This window comes from Phalangium opilio, unplaced genomic scaffold, assembly GCF_054372755.1.
Source record: "Phalangium opilio isolate 3A_F unplaced genomic scaffold, DU_Popi_V2 ptg000329l_1, whole genome shotgun sequence".
Taxonomy (NCBI): Eukaryota; Metazoa; Arthropoda; class Arachnida; order Opiliones; family Phalangiidae; genus Phalangium; species Phalangium opilio.
The window spans coordinates 3,966,724-3,990,071 of NW_028324226.1; the positions used below are offsets into that span (position 1 = coordinate 3,966,724).

Genomic DNA, 23,348 nt, shown 5'->3' on the forward strand with positions numbered 1-23,348 from the left:
ATTTAAAAAGTGTCCAAACTTTGAAAGATTTTCTCGCCGTATTTAAATCTAATCAAGAAACGATATCTAGTTTATTAGGGAGAAGGTATAAGATGCCTTAGTATTCGCGCGCCATAGTCCTAGTCCCCTTTTCAAAATACGAACGTAAAAGGAGGCCGGGCTATTTCGCCTCTCCTCAATCGGAAAATACGTAATTTTCGTCATTCGCGTCACGCTGACGTGAGTTTTCAAGAACCAATGAGATGCTGGTTGTAATTTAGAGGCGGGGATTAACTCCGGATCTACGTTTGGACGGGAGATAAAGCTGGAAATGTGGCGAATTTATACCTTCTCCCTAGTAAACTAGATATCGCTTCTTGATCTAATCAAATATTTATTTAGGCGTTTGCAAACACGACGAGTTGCATTCATTTCAGACACGAGGTCTATATTATTTAAATACTACAGAGAATTAGAGAGGTAAATCAACGGCAGGATTATTTTAGGCCTACAGGATTACCAGCAAAATCCTTTAATAAAGGGTGTTTCGATAAGTCTGCCATAAATTAAAGGGTGCGCTGTTTCGGTAAAACTCAGTGGAAAGTGTCAAAGAACATGGGGTCTACAACATTGATCGGCCCCTAAAACAAGGACATAGTCACACATGTGGAGTAATTAGCTTTACTTTACCAGCGGACGCACACTTCTACCCATTTAATAGTTTACACTTCTGCTAGATAAAGGTTTAATAACATTCCTAGATTCAAGACTGATATGTTTTACTCCATCCACATGTGTGACTATTTCCTTGTTTTAGGGTCCAATTAATGTTTGAGCCCACATCTCCGTAACTAAACATTGTAGACCCTATCATATTCTTTGACACTTTACACTCATTTTGACACCAGAGAACACACACCTTTTAATTTATGGCAGACTTATCAAAAACACCCTGGATTTAGCATAGTCCTTCCACTGGATTTTATGTATTCATTACTAGAGAACCTTTACCAATATACGTGTAGGCATAAGTTTAAAACATATGTTCCATAAGTTTAAAACATATGTTCCATAAGTATGACACTATCTATACATCGTAATACCAGAGACTTCCCTCAGAGCTAGTTCGGGAACGACCATCGAGAATGGCAGGACTTCCATCTTCCTATTTAGTCTGAACTAAGCCTTTGACAGCGCCTCACCAGGCGTCGCTTTACCTCGAATCTATGACCTACCACTTCATGACAAGCTCTCAATAACCAGTGACAAACTTATGGAACATATCTTATGAACTTATGATGTAGGCAAGAGTGAAAGCCTCGAGTTAGATTTTGCCCGTAAGGACTAGCAGTTCAAATGTTCACATGACGTAAATGGATGGCACAACCTATAAATCCCTGGCTCACGTTTAAATTACTACTTTTCTTTCATCCTTCATCCGTGACTTTGTAGAAGGCATGCAATATCAGAATCATTCGAAATGAAGAAATTTAAAACAAACACGTGTGGATCATAAAGTTTTTACGGAAAATGTTGTAAATTTCAGTAACCCAGAAATATGTGTACTTATACAAAGCCTTTTACAACTTGAAGAATAAAACTAACCGTAGTTCGGAGGAGTTTTATATTTGGGAAATGGGAAACTGGAAATTGAGTAAAGGTGACCGACTGAATGAAGGGCGTGTCACTCCATCCATTTCCTAGGAAATGAGAAATTCCATCAACCGGAAGTTATGACTACAGGCTAATACAAAAAGACCGTCCACAGCTAGCGTGCGTGTCTCTAGGCTATTATCATAAGTTCATAAGATATGTTCCATAAGTATGTCGCTGTTTACAAACTGGAGCTTGTCATGAAGTGACGTAGGTCATAGATTCTCTTATAGCGACGTCTGGTGAGGCGCTGTCAAAGACTTAGTACAGACTAAATAGGAAGATGGAAGTCCTGCAAAATTAACCGAGTGTAATCAATTCTCGCTTGTCGTTCTCGAACTAGCTCGAGCTGTAAGTCTCTAGCATTACGATCAGTATAGGAAGTGTCATACTTATGAAAACATACCTTATAAACTTATGGTAAAATTTAATTAAATTGAATTCCAACAAACACGAAGTTAATTTCCATTAAATTAATTAATGGCATTGAAAAGAATATAAATCAGGGGGGTAATAACGAGCTGTTTTAATTGGGGATCTCTTCCGACTTAGGCAAAGGAAGCGAACGCTGTTTGACTTCTTTCGGTCTATAAAACCATTGCTGCAGTATATTTACTTGTGTATTGAAGGATATTATTATGAGATTATTTCGTCTTTTAATCGTAATTTACTTAAACTTATAGTTTCTATCTCAATAAGGGCATTGAAATTCACTTCTTGCAAATGAGAGGAGTGCATCCATTAGGACCATTACACGCGTAGAGCAAGGCTAAGTATGGGACGAACGTGATCAAGTACGTTCGGGTAAACAACAGGAATACATACAACTAATAGGAATCAATGCGGCCCCATAATTCCCTTCGTAATATCACCGCGCGGTTTGTGGGCCTGGCTTGAGTATTATTAGTCACGGTTCATAATTATGATGTCTGTCTAACTGTAATTTCATTGGTTAGAAGCAACGCGGGTTCCTAGGCAGAGCTAGCGAAATATATTATTATCGAGATAAAATTCGTCATATCTATCTACAAAATCCGCCTAGATATGTTGAGAAAATAGCGAAGCAATGATTCCCATTATCCGTATGTATTCCTGTAAACACTCATAGCGTATTCCATTTTTGCTGCTCTAAGATGTCTGACGATTTGCTCAATTAAGTCAAAATCCGATAGATATTGGCTAAATCAGTAAATAAATTATGCTTCATTTGTATAAAGACACAATTCCAACGAAAAACACTTGACCGAATAATAGGTGTTAAGTCCCAAATTGTCTTATATTCAGTGATGTCGAAAAATGGGGATGTTTTATGTCAATTGTTTAGAAAGTGTATCTCATTAAAATTCTCGAATAAACTTTCTTTCTGGCGTTGGTAAGTACTTTCAAAACTATTTGTTGACATACATTGAAAAAAAAAAAAGAAAATCGACGAATTTAAAAACAAAGAATGGTTTGTCTGGAAGACAGAGACATTTCCGGATTCCTATAAAAATTTGACAATTCATAAAACGGTCGAGCCTAAATTATGCCAATTACAGGCCAAAATAATTTGGGTTTTATAAACTATTATCCGAGGGGTTAGTCACTAGAATAATCAGGTGTACAAAACCGCAGAAATTTATTACTTGATTTCTAGAATTCTTAGAAAATCATCAGTAATCAAAATCATTTTTGTGGGTAATCAAAGGTAATCAGAGATCTCCGATAATCACTGGAAATTACGTGAAATCTTGAGAAAATCAGAAATAATCACATGATTTACTAGTAATCTTTTGTAATCACCTCGGTAATCACGCCTTTTGTGAAATAAGCACGCGTAATCAATCGAGGAATTAGAAAATCCGAAAGAAAAATCGTAATCAGTTCAAATAGAAATAATCACTGCATTCATAAAAATTCACGAAGAATCCAGTGGTAATCACGGCATTCACCAAAAAAAAAATCACCGGAATTCAATGGAATTCAAACAGGAATCACAAGTAATCAGCGGCAATAACGGGAAATCAGTGTAAAGATTATGGAAATCATCGAAAATAATCGTTATCATAGAAATCAAGGAATTCGTTCAGTATTCATCGGAATTCACATAAAATTTTGGAAATGAGTAATCGGGTGTACAAAATTTTGGCGAATGACTAGCCCCTTGCTATTATCATATTTCACCAGGAACTGAAAGGACTTTCACAGTGGAACTAAATCATTTTGATATCGCGAGAAATGTGTCGGTCTTGAAGGGTTAATCACAAATCACCCTTAGATATGCACACAGATTACTGGGTTACGCGTAATCATTTTAGCACTGTCAAGAGGTGTTTTTTAAAAAGAGCACATAGTACTACTCCCTTTGGTACAGTCTAATTTACACCGTGTGCACAGTGTACGCTGTATGACTGGACCTCAGCCCGACTGAACTACGATTCAAGGTCAAATACTATCGTCACAAAGGTTATTAAATTACTATAGCCCATTTCGATGTAACTCAGAGAGGGGAAAGACCCGGGGGTAAAACTTTGCTTTCCATCTCGCTTTATGGCACCTGCGCTGTAGTCTTTTTGAATACCAGAAGTAGGATAAGGGACTAGAAGTATAGAGCTAACCAAATTCTTCACTTGGCGAAAGTGAATATTCTTGATAACCCACCAACAGTTAGCCCTCTAGTAGCGGTTTCTGAATTTACCCTCCAAAACGTGAGACGCTCGCGGCGGTAGATGGCCTAACTAGATTCAAGCACCCGCGTCCGTGTTCCACGGCTTTAGGTTGAGGGGAAGTGGGTAGGAACGTTTTTTTGAACTCGGCCAATTTTTTTCTCTCTAGTGTAGGCGCGATGGAAGCGGCATAAAATCCTCAAATTTGTTCACTAGTGCCAGGATCTACCACCAATGCTAGAGCTCTTTACTTCTAGTCTCATCTTACTTCTGCTGATAATCAGCCCCTTTTTTGCATCGAAAAGATCTATTGTAATGGATCAGTGACCAAGCATGCGGTTAGTGTCTTTCGTTCATTAACATAAATAAACGAGAAACTGGGTGAAAAGACATTACCCTTGCCATATATATCAAGTGCTCATATTAGAAGGTAATTACCTTTATCTTTAAAGGGAGGGTGAAATGGAAAAAAAGTGATATAGGGCCTACAGGGAATATCTCCAAATTATAATAGATTCAGATTCCATCGATAACTTACCGAAGTTAATCACGTAACGCTTCCAGCAAATGAATTTTCAGTAGCACCACGCGTTACATTGACAAAATGGCGCCCAAGAAATGATAAATAGAGCTCTCTACACGTAAGCTTGGCGATAACCGTGGCGCCCGACCCAAGGAATTATTTTCAGAGAGGGATCGGTTTTAAAATTGGTCGTACACTCTTGAAGGAGAGAGGGGTGGAGCAGAAACCTCCATAGCTATAACGTTACAGTCTGTACCCCCATCTATGGCAAGGAAGCCCTCCCAGCATCCTCAGCGTTTTGGTAGGGGTCATACGGTACGGAAACGTCCAGGATGCCCTCTGTGTCTTAAAAATAGTAGCTAGTTCTCCTACAAATACAATGGCGCTACGCGGCAGCACTTAAAAATCGCCTACCAAAGGGTAGGGGCGTGCGCGAGGTACACTGGGAGACTATCATTGCAGCAGATCGCCCATCACCATTACCGCTCCATCTTACCTCTTTTCTCCTTGGTAGACGCGATGCATTTTACAGTCCACCTTCACTTTAAGATAGCCCTGACGACTTTTTCGGTTTCATAACTTTGAGCATAAGTTAATAAGATATGTTCCATAGGTATGGCACAACCTGTACTTCGCAAAAATGATAAAGACTTACTGAGAGCTTGTTCGATAACGACAAGCGAGAATTGACTAAGAATCTATGACGTTTCACCTACGTCACTTCATGACCAGCTCTAACTAACCAGTGTCAAACTTATGGAACTATCTTATGAACTTATGCTTCGAGTATATCGAATTTCAAAACAAAAAAAAAAGATAACTTTTGCCTTGAAAATTTCTTCCTAGAGCTAAGCTAATGATGTTACATTTACCTTATTTGATTTTGGCTTATTAATTTCTTAGAAATGAAATATGGTTGGTTTTACCTAAAATTAATTTTATTACCTTACAAAAAGAGCGCTTTTCACCATGCTTAATTTTTCACTCAGTCTTCAGGAGGTATAGTTTCAGATCGTTCTCGTAGGAGTTGAACTATTCTTGGGTCGTAAACTTTTCGAATTTTATTGTACATGTACTTAAAGAAGAAGAGGACGTTGTCGTATCGGCCATCGTAAGGTTCCAATCGCTCTTGGTTGAAGATTTCATCGAATTCCACGAAGAAGTAATAAATAGCTTCGATAGTGGCCAAGTAGGACATGGGTTTTGTTCTTTGGTGCCGCCAAAATAGAGATTGACGGTCATTCAGGATAACGCATGGTAGTCCTGATAAACAAAGTGAAGTTCGTATGTAAATCAACCGAGGTTCTTTGTACAAAACTATTGTTTCGGTCAAAATTATGGCGTTTAATTTTCGCAGAAGTGAGGTGAGACTAGAAGTACTGAGCTAACCAAATTCTTCACTCGGCGAAAGTGAATATTCTTGATAACACACCAACGGTTGGCCCTCTAGTGGCGGTTTCAGAATTTCCCCTCCAAAACGTGAGACGCTCGCGGCGGTAGACGGCCGAACTAGATTCAAGCACCCGCGTCCGTGTTTCGCCGCTTTAGGTTGAGGGGAAGGGGGTAAGAAATTTTTTTGGAACTCGACCAATTTTTTTCTCTCTAGTGTAGGCGCGATTGAAGCGGCGTAAAATCCTCAAATTTGTTCACTAATGCCAGGATCTATTACCAATGATAGAGCCCTTCACTTCTAGTCTCATCTCACTTCTGATTTTCGTATAATACCAGAAGGGGATAATAGAAGAAGAATGACACTCTGTATCCTCTCAATACTTTAGTTATGTAACATGATTCTTCCCAGGCTCACCCTTTTTGTTTGCACACTTGCTCATAAAACTAAGTTCAGATGGGCATCGCACCATGCCAGGGTGAATTCTATAACTGTTTGGTACTAAATCCTCCGTAATCAACCCACAAACCTTCGTTGTCTTGACGTGGGGCAAAAATCCATGTAAAAGCGAGCCTTGGCAAATAGTTAAGCGATAATAGAGTAATGATGAGGGAAATATTTATCGCTTATGTGATTCGGTTTAGTAACTTTGCTATAATAAATGTTAAGGGATGTTGGGAAGAATAATGTTACAATTAACCCGCTTTGCGTTAGTACACTTCTCTCGATGAGAAGCATTATATACGTTTGACATTCCTTAACCCATAGAAGTGATACCGGTAATCTTCATCTCTCTGTTTCCACAGCGTGTACTGTGTAAGGACGTAACTTTGTCAATACAATCTACTCTCACTAATTATCAAAATTCCAGCCGGGGTAATTAAAAAAATTACGAGGTACTGAACATTCTTGCCAAACAAGGTAGGTACTAGCAAAAGTATATAGAAATAGAAACAAAAAAGTAGACTTCGTTGAAACTTGCTAGCGCCGTGTAATATGAGAAGCCCTAACTCCTTTATGCCAGAATAGTGTCGACCCCCCTATGCGTTTGTTTGACTAACTTCCCGAACAAGAAGTGAATAGGCTCATAAAGTAGCAGATGCTAGCAAGATGCTAGCTCTAGTACCAAAAATTAACGTTATAGAAGCACTTCCCTGATTGGTTAGTTCGTGTAGGGGTTGAGGGGAGGGTAGTTTGCTTCTCAGTTTACATGTCGTCTACAGCCAAAGGCAGGGAATTGGTAATGAAGTGTACTTCTGGTTTTTATATCTATATACGTTTGGTAATAGATGCCTGTATTGACAATAGAGTAATGTCAGTTCTACGTATGCAAACGTCACACCCTTCTATCTCTTAGCTCAGTGTCATCCCCCCTACCAGGCGCGTACAGTATCCCCTCTTACAAAAGCGCGCCTAGAGGGAGGGATACACCGTCTACTCCCCTCTCTACCGACACTACTCTATAATGGATCAATTAACATATACAGGGTGTATCTGAAATGGACGTAGGAGCGAAAGTATTTGGGTTCCTGGGGCCAATATAAGGCGAAACTGTGGTATGACATTTTGAGGTACGCCAACCCATTTGGAAGTTACTTGAACCTCACACTTGCTAGTTTGCATAAATCACAGCATGTTGACTTCGTCTAAAACAGTAGGAATTAAGTTCAAGATAAGGATGATTTGCTAATTTAATGGAAACAAGACGTCGCCGGATATGTAGTCTTGTACAAAAACCAAAATGAACGCTTTTGCAACCTTTCGATTGTTTGAAGAATGAAGCGAAATGTCGGTGTTCCTTATTAGTTTCCGCTACTTATCGCTGTCAGTTTCCCGTTAGTATCGGTCAGTTGTTTCAACAAAGTAATCGTAACATGTTGTTTTACAATGATGTTCGTTATGAGTTACCAACTGTACAACTTTCTACTCCATAAAATTTTACTCTATGGCTATGAGGCTTTTTTGTTTTAGCTGGCAACCACTAATTTGCAATAATCATCCTATCTTGAACTTAATTCCTACTGTTTTAGACGAAGTCAACATGCTGTGATTTATGCAAACTAGCAAGTGTTAGGTTCAAGTAACTTCCAAATGAGTTGGCGTACGACAAAATGTCATACCACAGTTTCGCCTTATATTGGCCCCAGGAACCCAAATACTTCCGCTCCTACGTCCATTTCAGATACACCCTGTATTTGCAGCGGTTTTGTAAACTACACAAAATTATAGTACTTAAAACACTCTAGAATTTTTGTACACAATAAACGTCACCCTACAAAACAACAACCAGATGCAGATTGGTTTCTATCGGTTTCAATCCTCAAAAGGACCTATTCCGAGGGGCTAATCACTCCCAGTCACTGTATAGTCAAAGTTACCGAGTGTACATCAATTTCGCGGAATGACTGACCCCTCCAAAACTAGCTGATTAAACTAATTAGCGTGTTCACAGTTCTCTAAGCAAGTTTGAATAATGTGCGATAGAATTAACTACAAATATTAGTCGTTGCCCTACACAATGTGAAACTAGCTCGAAAAATACAATGAATGTTTAGGAAGTGTCAAAGAGAAAATGTTAGACTATTATTAGGTAGTATGGGCATAAGTTCATAATATGTTCCATAAGTTTGTCACTGCTTACAAACTGGAGCTTGTCATGAAGTGACGTAGGTCATAGATTCTTGTAAAGCGACGCCTGGTGAGGAGCTGTCAAAGGCTTAGTACAGACCAAGAAGCGATATCTAGTTTACTAGGGAGAAGGTATAAGATGCCTAAGTATTCGCGCGCCATAATCCCAGTCCCCCTTTCAAAATACAAGGGGGGGACGTAAAAGGAGGCCGGGCTATTTCGCCTCTCCTCAGTAAGGAAAACACGTACTTTTCGTCATTCGCGTCGCGCTGACGTGAGTTTTCAAGAACCAATGAGATGCTGGTTGTAATTTAGAGGCGAGGATTAACTCCGGAACTACGTTTGGACTGGAGATAAAGCTAGAAACGTGGCGAATTTATATCTTCTCCCTAGAAAACTAGATATCGCTTCTTGTACAGACTAAATAGGAAGATGGAAGTCCTGCAAAACGAACCGAGTGTAGTCGCTCTCGAACTAGCTCTCAGTTCGTCTCTAGCACTACGAAGTATAGGAAGTGTCATACTTATGGAACATATCTTATAAACCTATGGTAGTATGTGAGAGTATTTTGAATCGGGTAGCATTAATAACTACAAGGAGCTCGCTTTTGTCAGTAAGAACAATGAATTTCAAGGAGAGAAGAATAGAGCAAACGAGGATAGGAATAAATTAGACGTAGGTAGCTTACTGTTTAATCTTTCGTCCCCGTAGAGTCGCTTCGTTTGTCTCCAGGTGCTAAGAGTAAGCAAAAGGATGGACATTCAGAAAATGATTGAAAAATTTAACAAAAGATTAGGGGCATTCTTAGGCTTTAAAAATATCAGGGATCAACATTATTTACAATGACAAAGGACTGGGAACTTCAGATTTAATATCGCTATAAGTTTATAAGATATGTTCCATAAGTATGACAATACCTAATGCTAGAGACTTACAGCTCGAGCTAGTTCGAGAACGGCAAGCGAGAATTGAAGTCCTACACTCGGTTAATTTTGCAGTCTATCTAGTCCTATTTAGTCTGTACTAAGCCTTTGACAGCGCCTCACCAGGAGTCGCTTTACTATAATCTTTGACCTACGTCACTTCATGACAAGCTCTCAGTAGCCAGTGACAAACTTATGGAACATATCTCATGAACTTATGATATCGCCTAGAACCATTAAATTTTGATAAATTAAATTTGCATATTTTTGAATGCCTATAATATTTTAATGGTTTGATATGAAACTATAACCAAATTTTAAGAAGGCTGAAGTATTAGACTTAAGTCTGCTCATAAGACACCAAGCTGTCTTTGCGGATATTGTATCAAATAAATAAATAAATAAATAAATAGAGTAGTGGCACTCCATGTTAATTTCTCATAGAGCGTAATGTAGCCAAAGCCAGGGAGGTGCCATTACCCTATATACCAGAGGAGCATTTGAGAAATTATGAAATACATTTCAATAAAATGGTATGACTAGGGCTGTTTATATATTATTTGATTCGAGGGGCTAATCATTCAGCGTTATCGGTGTACATGCAGCACATTTTCCAGTACTAAAGGGGTTACGCGTAATCTTTAAATGCCGCTAAAATGATTATGGTTAATCCCTATTCGATGAACAGGGAATCTGAGAGTGATTAGCCCCTCAATTTCACTAGCTTTTGGTTTTAAAACGAGAGTATCTTTCGTTAATATAGGGATTTTTAGTTTCAGCTTTTGAATTATTTGAAACTCGCGGCTTTAGTATTACAGGAAAGCACTGAAAGATGGCGCTAAGCCCCTTAAAATAGCTTTAGCCAATGCATGCAACGTGCGTCTGGGAGGTACTAATTAGCAGAATATTTATTTGCAAACCTTTTTTACAAACTTACAGAACCTTCGAATATCGTAACCCTCGAAAAGGTTTCAATTGGCACGGTACTCAATGGTTCTGCAAGTTTGCAAAAAAGGTTTGCAAAAACCGTTCTGCAAATTAGTAAAAATAAAATAATCTGCAAATTAGTACCTCCCGCGTGGCTACACAGTTTTGGCCATAGAGGTACGACCGAGGATATTATTAATTGCCTAGGGCGGTCAAAGGTCACTGCAGTGTTTACTGGTCATTCTATAATAGTTTTCGCAAAAAACAATGTTGCTCTTTCAAAACGCGCGATCGATAGGCCGCCTTGTAACAGTAAATCAATTATTTTCTTGTAATTACATAAGCCCCAGGTTATTCGCCTCTGGCCCACCTTTGCCCAAATGTTATTTTGACGTAACTGCGGATGGTAAAGACTTGGGTAGAATAGTCTTTCAACTCAGGTCTGACGTAGTACCAAAAACGGCAGAGAATTTCCGCGCTTTATGCACTGGTGACAAGGGTTTTGGCTACAAAGGAAGCATTTTCCATCGCGTTATCCCCAAATTTATGTGCCAAGGAGGAGACTTTACTAGACATAATGGTACTGGAGGAAAATCTATCTACGGGGAAAAATTTGAAGACGAAAATTTCAATTTGAAGCATTCAGAACCTGGTTTATTATCTATGGCCAATGCGGGACCTAACACAAATGGCTCTCAATTTTTTATTACTACCGCTATAACATCATGGTTAGATGGAAATCACGTTGTTTTTGGGAAAGTGATTGAAGGAATGGATGTTCTTAAAAACATTGAAAGTATGGGGAGTTCTAGCGGAAGAACTAAGAAGGTCATTGAAATTAAAGATTGCGGAGAATTACCCCAAGAAGAAAAGAAATAAACTTAATTAAAATTATTTGTAGAATCTTGTTCTAATCATAAATGACTTGTAATAAATTCTAAGTTCAAAACATACCTTATAGCTTTTGGAAAAGAATATTTATTTTGGAAAAGAATACTTATTTTGGAAAAGAACACTTATTTTGGAAAAGAACACTTATTTTTGGAAAAGAACACTTTTTTTCGAAAAGAATACTTTTTTTTGGAAAAGAATACTTTTTTTTGGAAAAGAATACTTTTTTTTGGAAAAGAATACTTTTTTTTTGGAAAAGAATACTTTTTTTTCAAAAAGAATACTTTTTTTTCAAAAAGAATACTTTTTTATTTGGAAAGAATACTTTTTTATTTGGAAAGAATACTTTTTTTTGGAAAAGAATACTTTTTTTGGAAAAGAATACTTTTTTTTGGAAAAGAATACTTTTTTTTGGAAAAGAATACTTTTTGGAAAAGAATACTTTTTGGAAAAGAATACTTTTTTTGGAAAAGAATACTTTTTTTTGGAAAAGAATACTTTTTTTTGGAAAAGAATACTTTTTTTGGAAAAGAATACTTTTTTTTGGAAAAGAATACTTTTTTTGGAAAAGAATACTTTTTTTTGGAAAAGAATACCTTTTTTTGGAAAAGAATACCTTTTTTTGGAAAAGAATACTTTTTTGGAAAAGAATACTTTTTTTGCAGAAGAATACTTTTTTTGGAAAAGAATACTTTTTTTGGAAAAGAATACTTTTTTTGGAAAAGAATATTTTTTTTGGAAAAGAATACTTATTTTGGAAAATAGGCCTACCATTGTTTTTGTGGCAAGTTCTATTTTGATCTAAAAACAATAAGCTTACCTGTCAATAAAAACCACTTTTTCAAAAGGACACTTTGGATGTTCCATCTTAGAGTCAGTATTAGTAATTTTATCACAATAATCTTTAAGTGGTTTTGCATTTTTCCCTGGGAAAACTAATAATACCTAAGAAGAAAATTTAATAGCTTTATTAATTAAAGATAACACCAAAATCTACTGAGTAACTTTTAATTTATTATAGCTTACATTTTCATTAGAATAATCTGGAACATCTGGATAGATATAAACTTTGACTTTATCTCTTGCTAAGACAGCAGCATGAATTGCTGTACTTTTTCCGTCAGTTTCTTTAGCGTGTTTGATGATATCAATGCTTATTGGTAACTAAGAAAAAGTTGCTCTCTGTTGATTCTATGTATCATAGGTTGAAAATAACTAGGTTAAATCTTACTTTAAGTGATGGTAGTTTATCTCTGATACTGTCAAGGGGTACACAACAGTTATAACAGAAATATTTCCGGGATTTGCCACATTCTGGACAACATCCTCTTTGGGCAGCTACATCATCCAAGAAACTAGAGTCGCTAATTTTTAATTTGGTCAAAGGTTCTATTTTATCACAGTTTGTAAAGAAGCAACTGTATTCAATTAAAGGTTTTATATCCTTTTTGATGTCATTTTCAGCAACTTCACTTGACATTTTCGTATATGAATTCAATTTCCTATTCGTTAAAACGTTAAGCCTTGGCTTGACAAACTAATTATTCAAAAAACGTTGTCTAGTTATAAGATTATTCTTATATTGTTGCGTTTAAATTAGTAGTTGGATATTAATTATAGAATAAAATTGTAATCCGTTTTTCTTCGTCGTTACTATTTAAAATTAGAGTTAAAAATTAATAATGATACAAAATATACATCCACAGAGAGCTGCGGTTGATGTAGCAGACGCCGTACGACGTTCGTCGACACAATTCATCCTGATACCATGGAGCAATATTTTAGGAGAGCTAGCTGTTATCTAAGGCACTATTAGGGAAACTTTAATATCACTCCAATAAAATTACTACATGGAAGATACGAACGGGAAAGGGCATAAGAAACATATAAGCGGGAAATTTAAACGTTCTAACAACACGTGGTGCTCAACATATCTTCACATAAAATATAAAATAAAAATGTTTAATAACAAATTTTGTACAACCAGATACAACATTATATGACTTTACCAAAAAACTGCTTACTTATAATTTAACTTGTTAAAATGCAGTATTGTGGTAGTCATAAACAAACGTTCTAAAACCTTCTTTTTTATATTAATATTCACTAACTCCTATCACAACGTAATTAATAGTGTTGATGATTGTGATATATTTCCCGTAAAGTATAAATTCGTGGCATTTTCATTAGAAATGTTCGCCACGCTGGAGTAAGAGGAACCAGGAGCTTGTAATGCCCACCAAGGTATGTCTTTTAAATCGAAAATGTAATACCCCAATGCATTGAAAATAAAAACCTCCACACAACAGCATAAAATGTTCATAACAATACCGGGAAACATCTATTTTGGAGTTGATACATTCAATTACAAGATAATTTCGCGTTACTCTCCTAAAACGTTCTAAACCTTACCAGTTGGTATGTTCGAAGCTCCCCTCTTTGGAATACGATGGCATTGGACGGCTGAGAGACGGGAAACATGAAGGCGAATGAACTTCCAATGGTTGCGGGTATCATCAACAAAAGAGGGTTGATGTTTTTCAACTGCGCCTGTGTGAAAATAGAAATTAATTCGCGTTCATCATCAAGCACACTAACTCTGTTACTTACCAACTGGCTCAAAATTGGTAGGGTCATACTAGTAGCCACCATATTGTTCAAGAACTCCGTGAGGGCGGCAGTGCTTAAACAAACCACAAACGCCATAGCCCCAGGTGTGAGATACTCCAAGGTCATGAAAGACTCCGCTACGTATGTTGAGAATCCAGATTTCTGCGTCATTCACCCAAAGATTAAGGTTGCAATCACCAGTTAGGAGTTGGATAACGACAAGTACCTTAGTTCCTTCAGCCACGACGAATCCGGACCCAACAAGCATGAGCAAACCCCATGGAATTCTCTTCTGGAACGTTTTCCAATCCAGCAAGGGCACTGAAGTCATAAGGTTCTTGGGATCGGACGGTATTAGAAACAGTAAAAGCGCAACACCGATGGATGGTGTAGCATCTTCAATACGACTAAACCATGCATCCAAAAAGGATAGAAATTAATTATTATATCCTCGTTGGAAAAGTACCGCGTTTCTAATAGTATTTTACCGGTAAACTCACACATGGGACGACAACCAAGTTCCCCAACCTGGAATAAATTTCGGTTCACGCATAAACCATATCACAACCAGAAAGGAAAGCAAGAACAAAACGGCGCCTTCCCGGAAAGTGAAACTGCCCAACTGCTCATACTTTTTCTTCAAAACATTTGCTATGGACTTTTCGGTTCTTATTTCCGAATCCGTAGATTTTAAAATACTGTAACAGCAAAAAGTATAAACTCGAAATTAATTATATCCAAGAATACAATAGAGCGTTACACTTGGAATGCCAGTGTATCATAAGTTTATAAGATATGTTCCATAAGTATGACACTACCTAAACTTCGAAATGATAGATGAGAGCTAGTCGGAGAACGACGCGAGACCTGCAGTCCATCTTTCTATTTATTCTGTACTAAGCCTTTGACAGCGCCTCATCAGGCATCGCTTTCCGAGAATCTGACCTACGTCACTTCAAAGCAAGCTCTCAGAAGCCAGTCACAAACTTATGGAGCATATCTAATGAACTTATGATTGTATGTGTACGATTCAAATGTAATAATCCATAGTAAATGAACTCTGTCACTCACCCTAAGCCTAAATACACTATTTGTAAGAAAAATGAGGACAAAAGAGTGCATATAACAGCAACAGGAATGTGACACAACATCCATGTTGCGTAAGTCGGTTCTTCGTGGTTAGGATATAACCTTGAATTAAACTACTGTTTCAGAAACATTCACGAAAATTTTGATTAAATCATCTTACTCCTCCATAATTCCCTTGAAAACAAAGTTAGGACCACTACCATTGAGCGTCGCTATTCCACCAAAGGACGCTCCGTATGTTAAACTCAACATCAGGGCTAATTTAATTCTCTTCTTTTGTCCTTTACTGGATGAACGTACGACTGAAATGTTGAGTACAATTAGAATTCGATAGAAACTGCGGTGTAAATCGGTGTTTATTTCAAATAAAATACTTTGGGTTCGAAGTAACTCTACTTTTCCGTCATTAATGGCGGTTATTTTCACCATCATATCAGCCTTTTCGTCACCGACTTCCGGGTCGATGTCGAACTTCAGTTCACGAAGAAGAGTTTCAACTATGGGTACCATGGACATGGTTGCAGTGAGATTGTTTAACCACATTGACATTAGCATGGTCACCAGCATACAACCAAACGTCAACCTGAAAGATTGCACTTTGGTTGAACGAAGTCAATAGATAATGGCCGAAGTATATTATACTTCTCTTCGAGAGAAGTGTGTCACAAAGCGGGGTAATTGTAACATGATCCTTCCCAACATCATTTTACATTTAAAGCAAGGCTACTAAACCGTATCGCATACGCGATAAATAGCTCCCTCATCATTACGCTATAAGCGCTTAACTATTTGCCAAGGCGCATGCGCGTGTGGATTTTGGTTCCACGTCAAGAAGAGGTTTGTGGGTTGATTATTGACGATTTAGTACCAAACAGTTATGGGATTCATCCTAGCCCGGTGCGATGCCCATTTGAACTTAGTTTGATGTGCAGAAGAGCAAACAAAAAGGGTACTTGAGTCTGGGAAGAATCATGTTACATAACTGAAGTATTAAGAGGATACAGAGTGTCATCCTTCTTCTATTATCCCCTTCTGATTACGGCGTGTCTGCTTACCTTCGTATACTTGTTCCAATTGACAACAGAAGCTTATAAGCGATTCTTTTGTGTAGGCCACTTTCTTCTATGGCAATTCCAAGTGCGAAGCAGCCCATATAGTTCATGACGGGGTCCTATGTCAAGAGTTAAGTTTAGGTGTAAAATAGGCACACTGTAGGAAAAGAGACATACAAACCTTCATCATAGCTTTGCAAGCCACCGAGGTGTCCAGAATAGACATCATGGGGAAAAGAAACACTGGTATTAAAGCGGAGACCGGAACTCCAACTGGTTCCACAATCCAATAGGAAACCGTTAAGATTATGATATAGGAACATTTTGCCACCTGCAATAAATGGTTACTATTAAAGAATTAATTCATTATAAACAGAAGTATATAATACTTCTCTTCGAGAGAAGTGTACGACTAAGAGGGGTAATTGTAACATGATTTTTCCCAACATCAGAACATTTGGAGCAAAGTTACTAAACCGAATCACACACGCGATAAATAGTTCCCTTATCATTACTCTATTAGGGCTTAACTATTTGCCAAGGCGCGCTTGTCAATTTTTGTCCCACATCAAGACGAGCTTTGTGGGTTGATTGCTGAGAATTTAGAACCAAACAGTTAAATAATTCACCCCACAGTGCGATGCCCATCTGAATTTTGATGACCAGTACAAGAGCAAACAAAAGGGGATACGGAGTGTCATCCTTCTATTATCCCCTTCTCTTACTAATAATTAAAAGATATTGTCAATAAGCTATTAATTGCAACAAAATATGAAGACTATATGCGCGTTGCACATAGCACGTGCCTGGCCTCGCGTTGCTATCAACCAATGAAAGAAAGAACTGTGAGAAAGACGTCAGAAATATAAGGTGTGACGGATAGTAAGTTCTCAAGTCCGGCCCACAAACCCCGCATAGAAATTAAGGTTGGAGATATTACGGGATCATAATGATTCCTATTAGCTGCATGCATTCCTGAATACATTTACATATAAACTCTTCTTTATCAAAGTTAACCATGCCCGAAGGTGACAAGTCAATGTCAAGATTTTAATTTCTAAGAATTTCTTGGATGTATCAAGAAGTGATATCTAGTTTATTAGGGAGAAGATTTAAATTCGCCACATTTCTAGCTTTATCTCCAGTCCAAACGTAGGTCCGGAGTTAATCTCCGCCTCTAAATTACAACCATCATTTCACTGGTTCTTGAAAACTCATGTCAGCGCAGCGCGACGCGAATGACGAAAATTACATATTTTCCGACTGAGGAGAGGCGAAATATCCCGGCCTCCTTTTAGGTCCCCCCTTATATTTTGAAAGGGGGACTGGGACTATGGCGCGCGAATACTTAGGCATCTTATACCTTCTCCCTAATAAACAAGATATCTCTTCTTGGGTGTACTAAATGGAAACTGATACATATATAGCTAGAGGGTAAAGTAATACATTTTTACCTGCGTCTGGTAATAAAGAGGTAAAGGTAGTAGAAGTATCGGAAGGGCAAAACCCAACGCTCTCCTCCAACATTTGCGGAAAAACTGAAATTAAAATATTTACAAAACGTTGGTTAATATTACATTTTTAAAATTTCATTCACAGTTCAAGAAACCAATAGACGTTTCTGATGATAGTAATAAAATTTTCAAAAAGACTATTAAATTGATTTACAACTCTTCAAAAACAGTCAATAAAAATCACGGATGAAATGGATTGAACTTCAATTTGAATAAAACCTCAAAGTCCTTCAAAAGTTAACCATAAACAACTAAACACAACGCACCTTATAAGTATTAGGTTTAATCATGGTGAAAACCGTACTATCTAGAATGGTTATACTCTATTTAAAATATTAGAAATAATTACATTCAATTTAATTTAATTTAATTTCACGCAAAGTTTGATGCATTTAAACAGTATAAAAGTGTTCACAATACTAGTAATAAACAAATAAAGTATCTCATTTGCATATTGCTTTATACAGCGAAATCCTTAACACAAATACCGTGAACTACAAAAGTCAGACTGAATCCGATTTCATCTCCCCCTCTTTTCGCCGACGATATTTTGCTATCACGCCTCACTTGATAATATATGTCAAGTTTTTACGTATTCACCAGAAGAAAATTAAACTGAAGATGTTACAAAACGTTAACCAAACCAAAGTCACTTAAGCGGTTGAAACTTGCGGTCGTAGATCCATAAGCTTTTAAAGGGATGTAGGCTACAATGCGTTATGTTGGGAAGTGTCAAGAACTATGTTTTGAAGTAGTAGTGACTGAAAGGGCCGTGACTCATCAGGCTTCGCTTTAGGAGAATCTATGACGTTTCAACTACGTCACTTCACAACAAGCTCTCAGTAACCAGTGACAAACATATGGAACATATCATATAAATTTATGATGTAACCAAGAAGTGATATCTAGTTTATTAGGGGGAAGGTATAAATTCGCCACATTTCCAGCATTATCTCCAGTCCAAACGTAAGTCCGGAGTTAATCCCCGCCTCTAAATTACATCCAGCATCTCATTGGTTCTTGAAAACTCACGTCAGCGCGACGCGAACGACGAAAATTACGTATTTTCGGACTGAGGAGAGGCGAAATAGCCCGGCCTACTTTTACGTCCCCACTTGTATTTTGAAAGGAGGACTGGGACTATGGCGCGCGAATACTTAGGCATCTTATACCTACTCCCTAGTAAACTAGATATCGCTTCTTGGTCTGCATTACTAAGCGCGCGAATACTTAGGCAACTTATAATAACTTCTCCCTAATAAACCAGATATCACTTCTTGATGTAACTAAGAGGGAAACACATGGGGATAAAACTTTGCATTCCATCTCGCTGTAGGCTTGGGGTGTCATGAGAGTGCACAGAGACGGCAAGGGATCACCCCCTTGTACATCCCGATACTGAGGGTTGACTACCACTTTTTTTCATTTGAAAGGGTCTATTTCTAATGCACCGAGAACTCAAAGAAATCCACGCATGCCTAGTTGAGCTCTCTTTGATGGAAGATAAGCTTGATATAGGTCCTAACCGTACACAACACCTTGTACATTTGGCGGCATTTTATTTACAACATGACCATGCACTAGGAAAGACTTTCTTGCCGCGTAACTACTACGTAATTTTCTTCAGCATCCAATGTAAGTAGTTTTGATAATCGGTAGGTAACGTAGATTACGTATTATTTTTAACTTCGAGTTAATCTTTTTCTGAATCTCACGTTTTTGAAGATGAGCAGATACAGTTTTCATATCGCTAAGTATTATTCCCGTAAAATGTTTTGATATTATATTGACCCTCAAAATGTACTTATTATAAGCACAAACACATTCTTTTTTTCTTATCCTTAAAAGTTGCTCAACCATTTCCTTCAAAAAAATATTCTGTTAAACTTAATTTAAGTTACTTTTTTCCGACCTTGATATACCAATTCAAACATTTATACATTTATTACTCACGAGGTTTTAGGAAGATTTATAGAATTTTTCTAGACAAAAATGCTACGCTTGATCCTGTCAGAATAATCGCAATTTAGAATGACATAAACGATAACTATTTATAGCTAAGTTATTTTAGCGGAATGCTCTAGCTTTCCCTCACATTAGTTAGTATAGTGATAAGTATTCTGGTTCATTGCAAATTTACCCGAGTCTGGCAAAACATTAGCCAAAAAATTAATCATTACTAGACTAACTAACAAATCCGCCCAGATACGTTGAGAAAATGATTGCGAAATGATTCCTAGTAGCTGTATGTATTACTGTTTAAGCTTATTTGCTTAAATGGGGAAGAATTTATTCCAAGGAAGGCAATTTTTATTACTCCAGACCAGGAATGTTTTGTGGGGATTTTCCAATGAGGAAAACTATGGGTAAAAAACCTTAATGATGATAGTCTAATAAACTCTAAATGGTCTTTGCATAAATTATAAAGCACTCTTAAATATATTTCACTAAACTATCCTAGACCTGTGTTTAGCCATGATTATTTACCCATGGTCCTACCATTGCCAAAAAATTGGTAAAACACTGCAGGAATTTTGACCTTCAAATACCCCTACTTAATTATACCCAATAATGAGCTAACAGTTGGTCAAGTTTGGAAATAGTTTGACATCATACAGCCCTCCATAGGTGGAGTAGTTGCGGAGAGAATACTGTTATCTACCTTGTTGGGGGAAGACACCGAAGTTAGAGATAGATAGGTATGACGTTGTAAGGTTTGAAGCGTTAGTTCCGTGTAGCATTACGCGTGATTAGCATAATTAAATAAATTAATTCGTTGAGTAACTTTATTTAAACCAAAAAATCCCATTAAAATTATATAGGCATTTTCGGTGTTAATCAAGGCGCTCTAAGACCTTGGAGAAAAGAGTTGGATGGACGACCTCGGCAATGAAAGTCTCCCATAGTACTAAGTAGTTAGGTAGGTAGGATCGTGGATGAGGGCTGCTGACACGACCCTACCGAAACGCCTTAGACGGGGGTACACAGGCAAGGTTATAAGTATGGATATTTTGACTCCATCTCACTTATTTCCTACAAGCTAAGACCACATCTCTAAAATAAGATGTGCTAAGTTTAGCAACACCATTAAAACTTAAAAGTTAAGTTGTGTTCACGCGTAACGTTACATCTTACATCATAGCCGTACAATACTCTCCATAAAGATGGGCCAAAATGACTTAATACTAATGGCGGATTTGTCGGAGAAGAAACGGTTTAGAAACCTACGCCAAGTGTGTTCACTATCTCTATTGTGACATCAGTGCCTACTTAAAACGTCGCGGGCGCCGGGCAGGGCCGGATCTCGGCCCCCGGGTGCGAAATTGCTTAATCCGGCCCTGGTTACGGGCTTAGCTTTAGAAGTGGGCGGCCATGTTTGGTACCGCTTTGGTTCTATGGGAAAATAGAGATATATCAGAAGCCTTAGTGACCCACACTATTTCCCATAGAACCAAAGCGGTACCAAACATGGCCGTCCACTGGCAAAGCTAAGCCGGTGACGTTCTACCTGAGCACTGACGTCACAACCGAGATAGCTCTATAGTATAGGTGACGTCACACTAAGGCTTCTGAGATAGATCTATACCATGGAAGGAAAATTATAGTAGGCTAATGCCTCTATCTGTTGTGGTTTGGAGGAGATGGCGTAGAAGTATTTAATTATTTGGTGTTGCATCCAATGCCTACGGCAGACCCAAACTTACGGAGAATATTATATGATTATTTCTTTAATGAATTGTGGTTAGGGTAACAAGTATCTTAGCAAACTCCCCACGCTTATGTATGTATAGCTTAATATTTCGTTAAAACAACTGTTTGTAATAAGCAAGCATAGTATTTTTAGACATATTTTTAGTCTACTTATTAAAGCAATTCTGAAATCAGTAACACCCCTGGTAACACCTGTAGTCTAATGTATATTTTTTCTCTCAAAATTCGAGGGGTTTCATAAGTGGATGTCAAGAGAGGGTACTCTTCTTTATCAGATTTTAATCTTTTCCTAATAGCAAAGCCAATAATTGTGCATGATTGCCTCGTAAGTGCCATTCTGTGTTTAAAGTTCATTCACTGACCAAGAAACAATACAGTAGAAGTTGGGGAGTTAGAGATGCAGGTATTGCTCTCATACCTTACACTCCATTGCTTGTTAGACAGTGGACATAAGTAATTTAACTCCTTCGGATGTTGAAATTTGGTTTATACAAAGAGTCGATTATTTTAGACAACCTAATTTTCAACAAAAACCTGAAAAATCTCGAGGGCGGTTTTATACAGAGTGTTTCTGATAAGTCTGTCATAAATTAAGGGGGATGTTCTTTGGGCGATTTTGAGTCTAAGATGTAATTTCTATCACCATTTTGCCATAAGGGTCACTATTTTCGAGTTAAGATTGGAACATTTTAAGGGTGGTCGCTTAAATTTAATTAAGAAACTGGAAGACAATGCTAATTAACTAAGGGGTCATCCCTAAAACACTCAAGTCATAACTCGAAAACAGTGGGCCGGACGGCAAAAATGGAGATAGAAATTACATCTTAGACTCAAAATAGAACAAAGAACATGCAGACCATTCAGAAACACCCTGTATATGCACACACAGTTATTGACCTATACATTATCTGTTTTGAGCTAATGTCAATTTACTATTTACCCCGAGATAGAAATAGAAAACGAACAAAGTTTACTGAAATGTCTGCCTATTATCAACAGTATACCAGTGATATACAGGGTGTTTGTGAAAGGTCTATCAATAATGAAAGGGCGTATTTATTGGGCCATTTTGAGTCGAAAATGTTCTATGACATTTTGCCGTCCGAGCCACTGTTTACAAGTTATGATTGGAGTAATTTACGGACGACCCCTTAAATTTAATTAAGAAATTGAAAGACAGGGCTAATTTAATGAAGGGGTCATCCCTAAAATATTCAAATCATAACTCGAAAACCGTGGCTCGGACGGCAAAATGTCATAGAACATTTTCGACTCAAAATGGCCCAATAAATACGCTCTTTCATTATTGATGGACTTTTCACAAACACCCTGTATAGCCTATTAACCCGTAGCAACAGCCAAGAGCGGTCAGTTGGCTTTCATGGCTCTATGGCGAATTAATATTACGGAATGCGATACGGTGGTCACGCAACCACAATATACTCTCTGACACTAAAGACGCGTTTACACCAGACACTTTGAAACCGTTTTCGAAGTGTAAAACTTTGCTGTTAATCATAGAGATCTTTTATGAGAAAAAGCAGTTATTACTTTTAAAAATGGATTAGGTCTTTCCAAAATGGTTCAAAAAAGTTTCAGTTTCTCGTGTAAACACGGCTTAAGAAACTTCGTAGGAATGAAATATGTCATTTAATTACGACTATCCATGCAAAGTCATAGCCAAAATTGACGCAATTGCGTTAAAGACAATACCCCGCCTTCAATATAAGTTTTCTTTCATAATATTTTGTAAATTTCTTTAAACAATTCCGCGATTAAAATTCCACAGATTTTTTGAAGTTCTCCAAGTCAC

General features: G+C 37.6%; 2 protein-coding genes and 1 pseudogene across 2 annotated transcripts; 1 reads left to right on the plus strand and 2 right to left on the minus strand.

The window, feature by feature from the left end:
• Nucleotides 1–5,716: 5,716 nt before the first annotated feature.
• On the minus strand, nt 5,717–13,263 carry LOC149610392 (tRNA-uridine aminocarboxypropyltransferase 1). The gene is made up of 5 exons (XM_089859637.1): nt 12,791–13,263; nt 12,586–12,723; nt 12,380–12,504; nt 9,507–9,553; nt 5,717–6,063 (listed from the first exon to the last, which is right to left on the minus strand). The coding sequence occupies exons 1-5, from the start codon at nt 13,037–13,039 to the stop codon at nt 5,786–5,788; spliced, it is 837 nt and encodes a 278-aa protein (XP_089715763.1). The 5' UTR covers nt 13,040–13,263; the 3' UTR covers nt 5,717–5,785.
• Nucleotides 10,804–11,621, plus strand: LOC149610393 (peptidyl-prolyl cis-trans isomerase pseudogene; annotated as a pseudogene).
• A 241-nt stretch (nt 13,264–13,504) lies between the features above and the next one.
• Nucleotides 13,505–17,883, minus strand: LOC149610394 (Na(+)/citrate cotransporter-like). The gene is made up of 11 exons (XM_089859636.1): nt 17,765–17,883; nt 16,492–16,641; nt 16,314–16,429; nt 15,633–15,841; nt 15,419–15,560; nt 15,241–15,360; nt 14,670–14,867; nt 14,396–14,576; nt 14,170–14,331; nt 13,972–14,109; nt 13,505–13,900 (listed from the first exon to the last, which is right to left on the minus strand). Exons 2-11 carry the CDS (start codon nt 16,537–16,539, stop codon nt 13,676–13,678), a joined length of 1,539 nt encoding a protein of 512 aa, XP_089715762.1. The 5' UTR covers nt 16,540–16,641; nt 17,765–17,883; the 3' UTR covers nt 13,505–13,675.
• Between the last annotated feature and the right edge of the window lie 5,465 nt (nt 17,884–23,348).

Excerpts from the sequence above, each read along its gene's own strand:
- LOC149610394 (XM_089859636.1), bottom strand. The coding sequence starts at position 16,539 with ATGATGTCTATTCTGGACACCTCGGTGGCTTGCAAAGCTATGATGAAG. Across the intron at positions 16,430-16,491 it reads CTTGCAAAGCTATGATGAAG|GACCCCGTCATGAACTATAT; the intron begins GTTTGTATGTCT and ends CTCTTGACATAG. Across the intron at positions 14,868-15,240 it reads ATAGTGTATTTAGGCTTAGG|TATTTTAAAATCTACGGATT; the intron begins GTGAGTGACAGA and ends TTGCTGTTACAG.
- LOC149610392 (XM_089859637.1), bottom strand. The coding sequence starts at position 13,039 with ATGTCAAGTGAAGTTGCTGAAAATGACATCAAAAAGGATATAAAACCT. Across the intron at positions 12,724-12,790 it reads ATAAACTACCATCACTTAAA|TTACCAATAAGCATTGATAT; the intron begins GTAAGATTTAAC and ends ACTTTTTCTTAG. Across the intron at positions 12,505-12,585 it reads CAGATTATTCTAATGAAAAT|GTATTATTAGTTTTCCCAGG; the intron begins GTAAGCTATAAT and ends TTTTCTTCTTAG.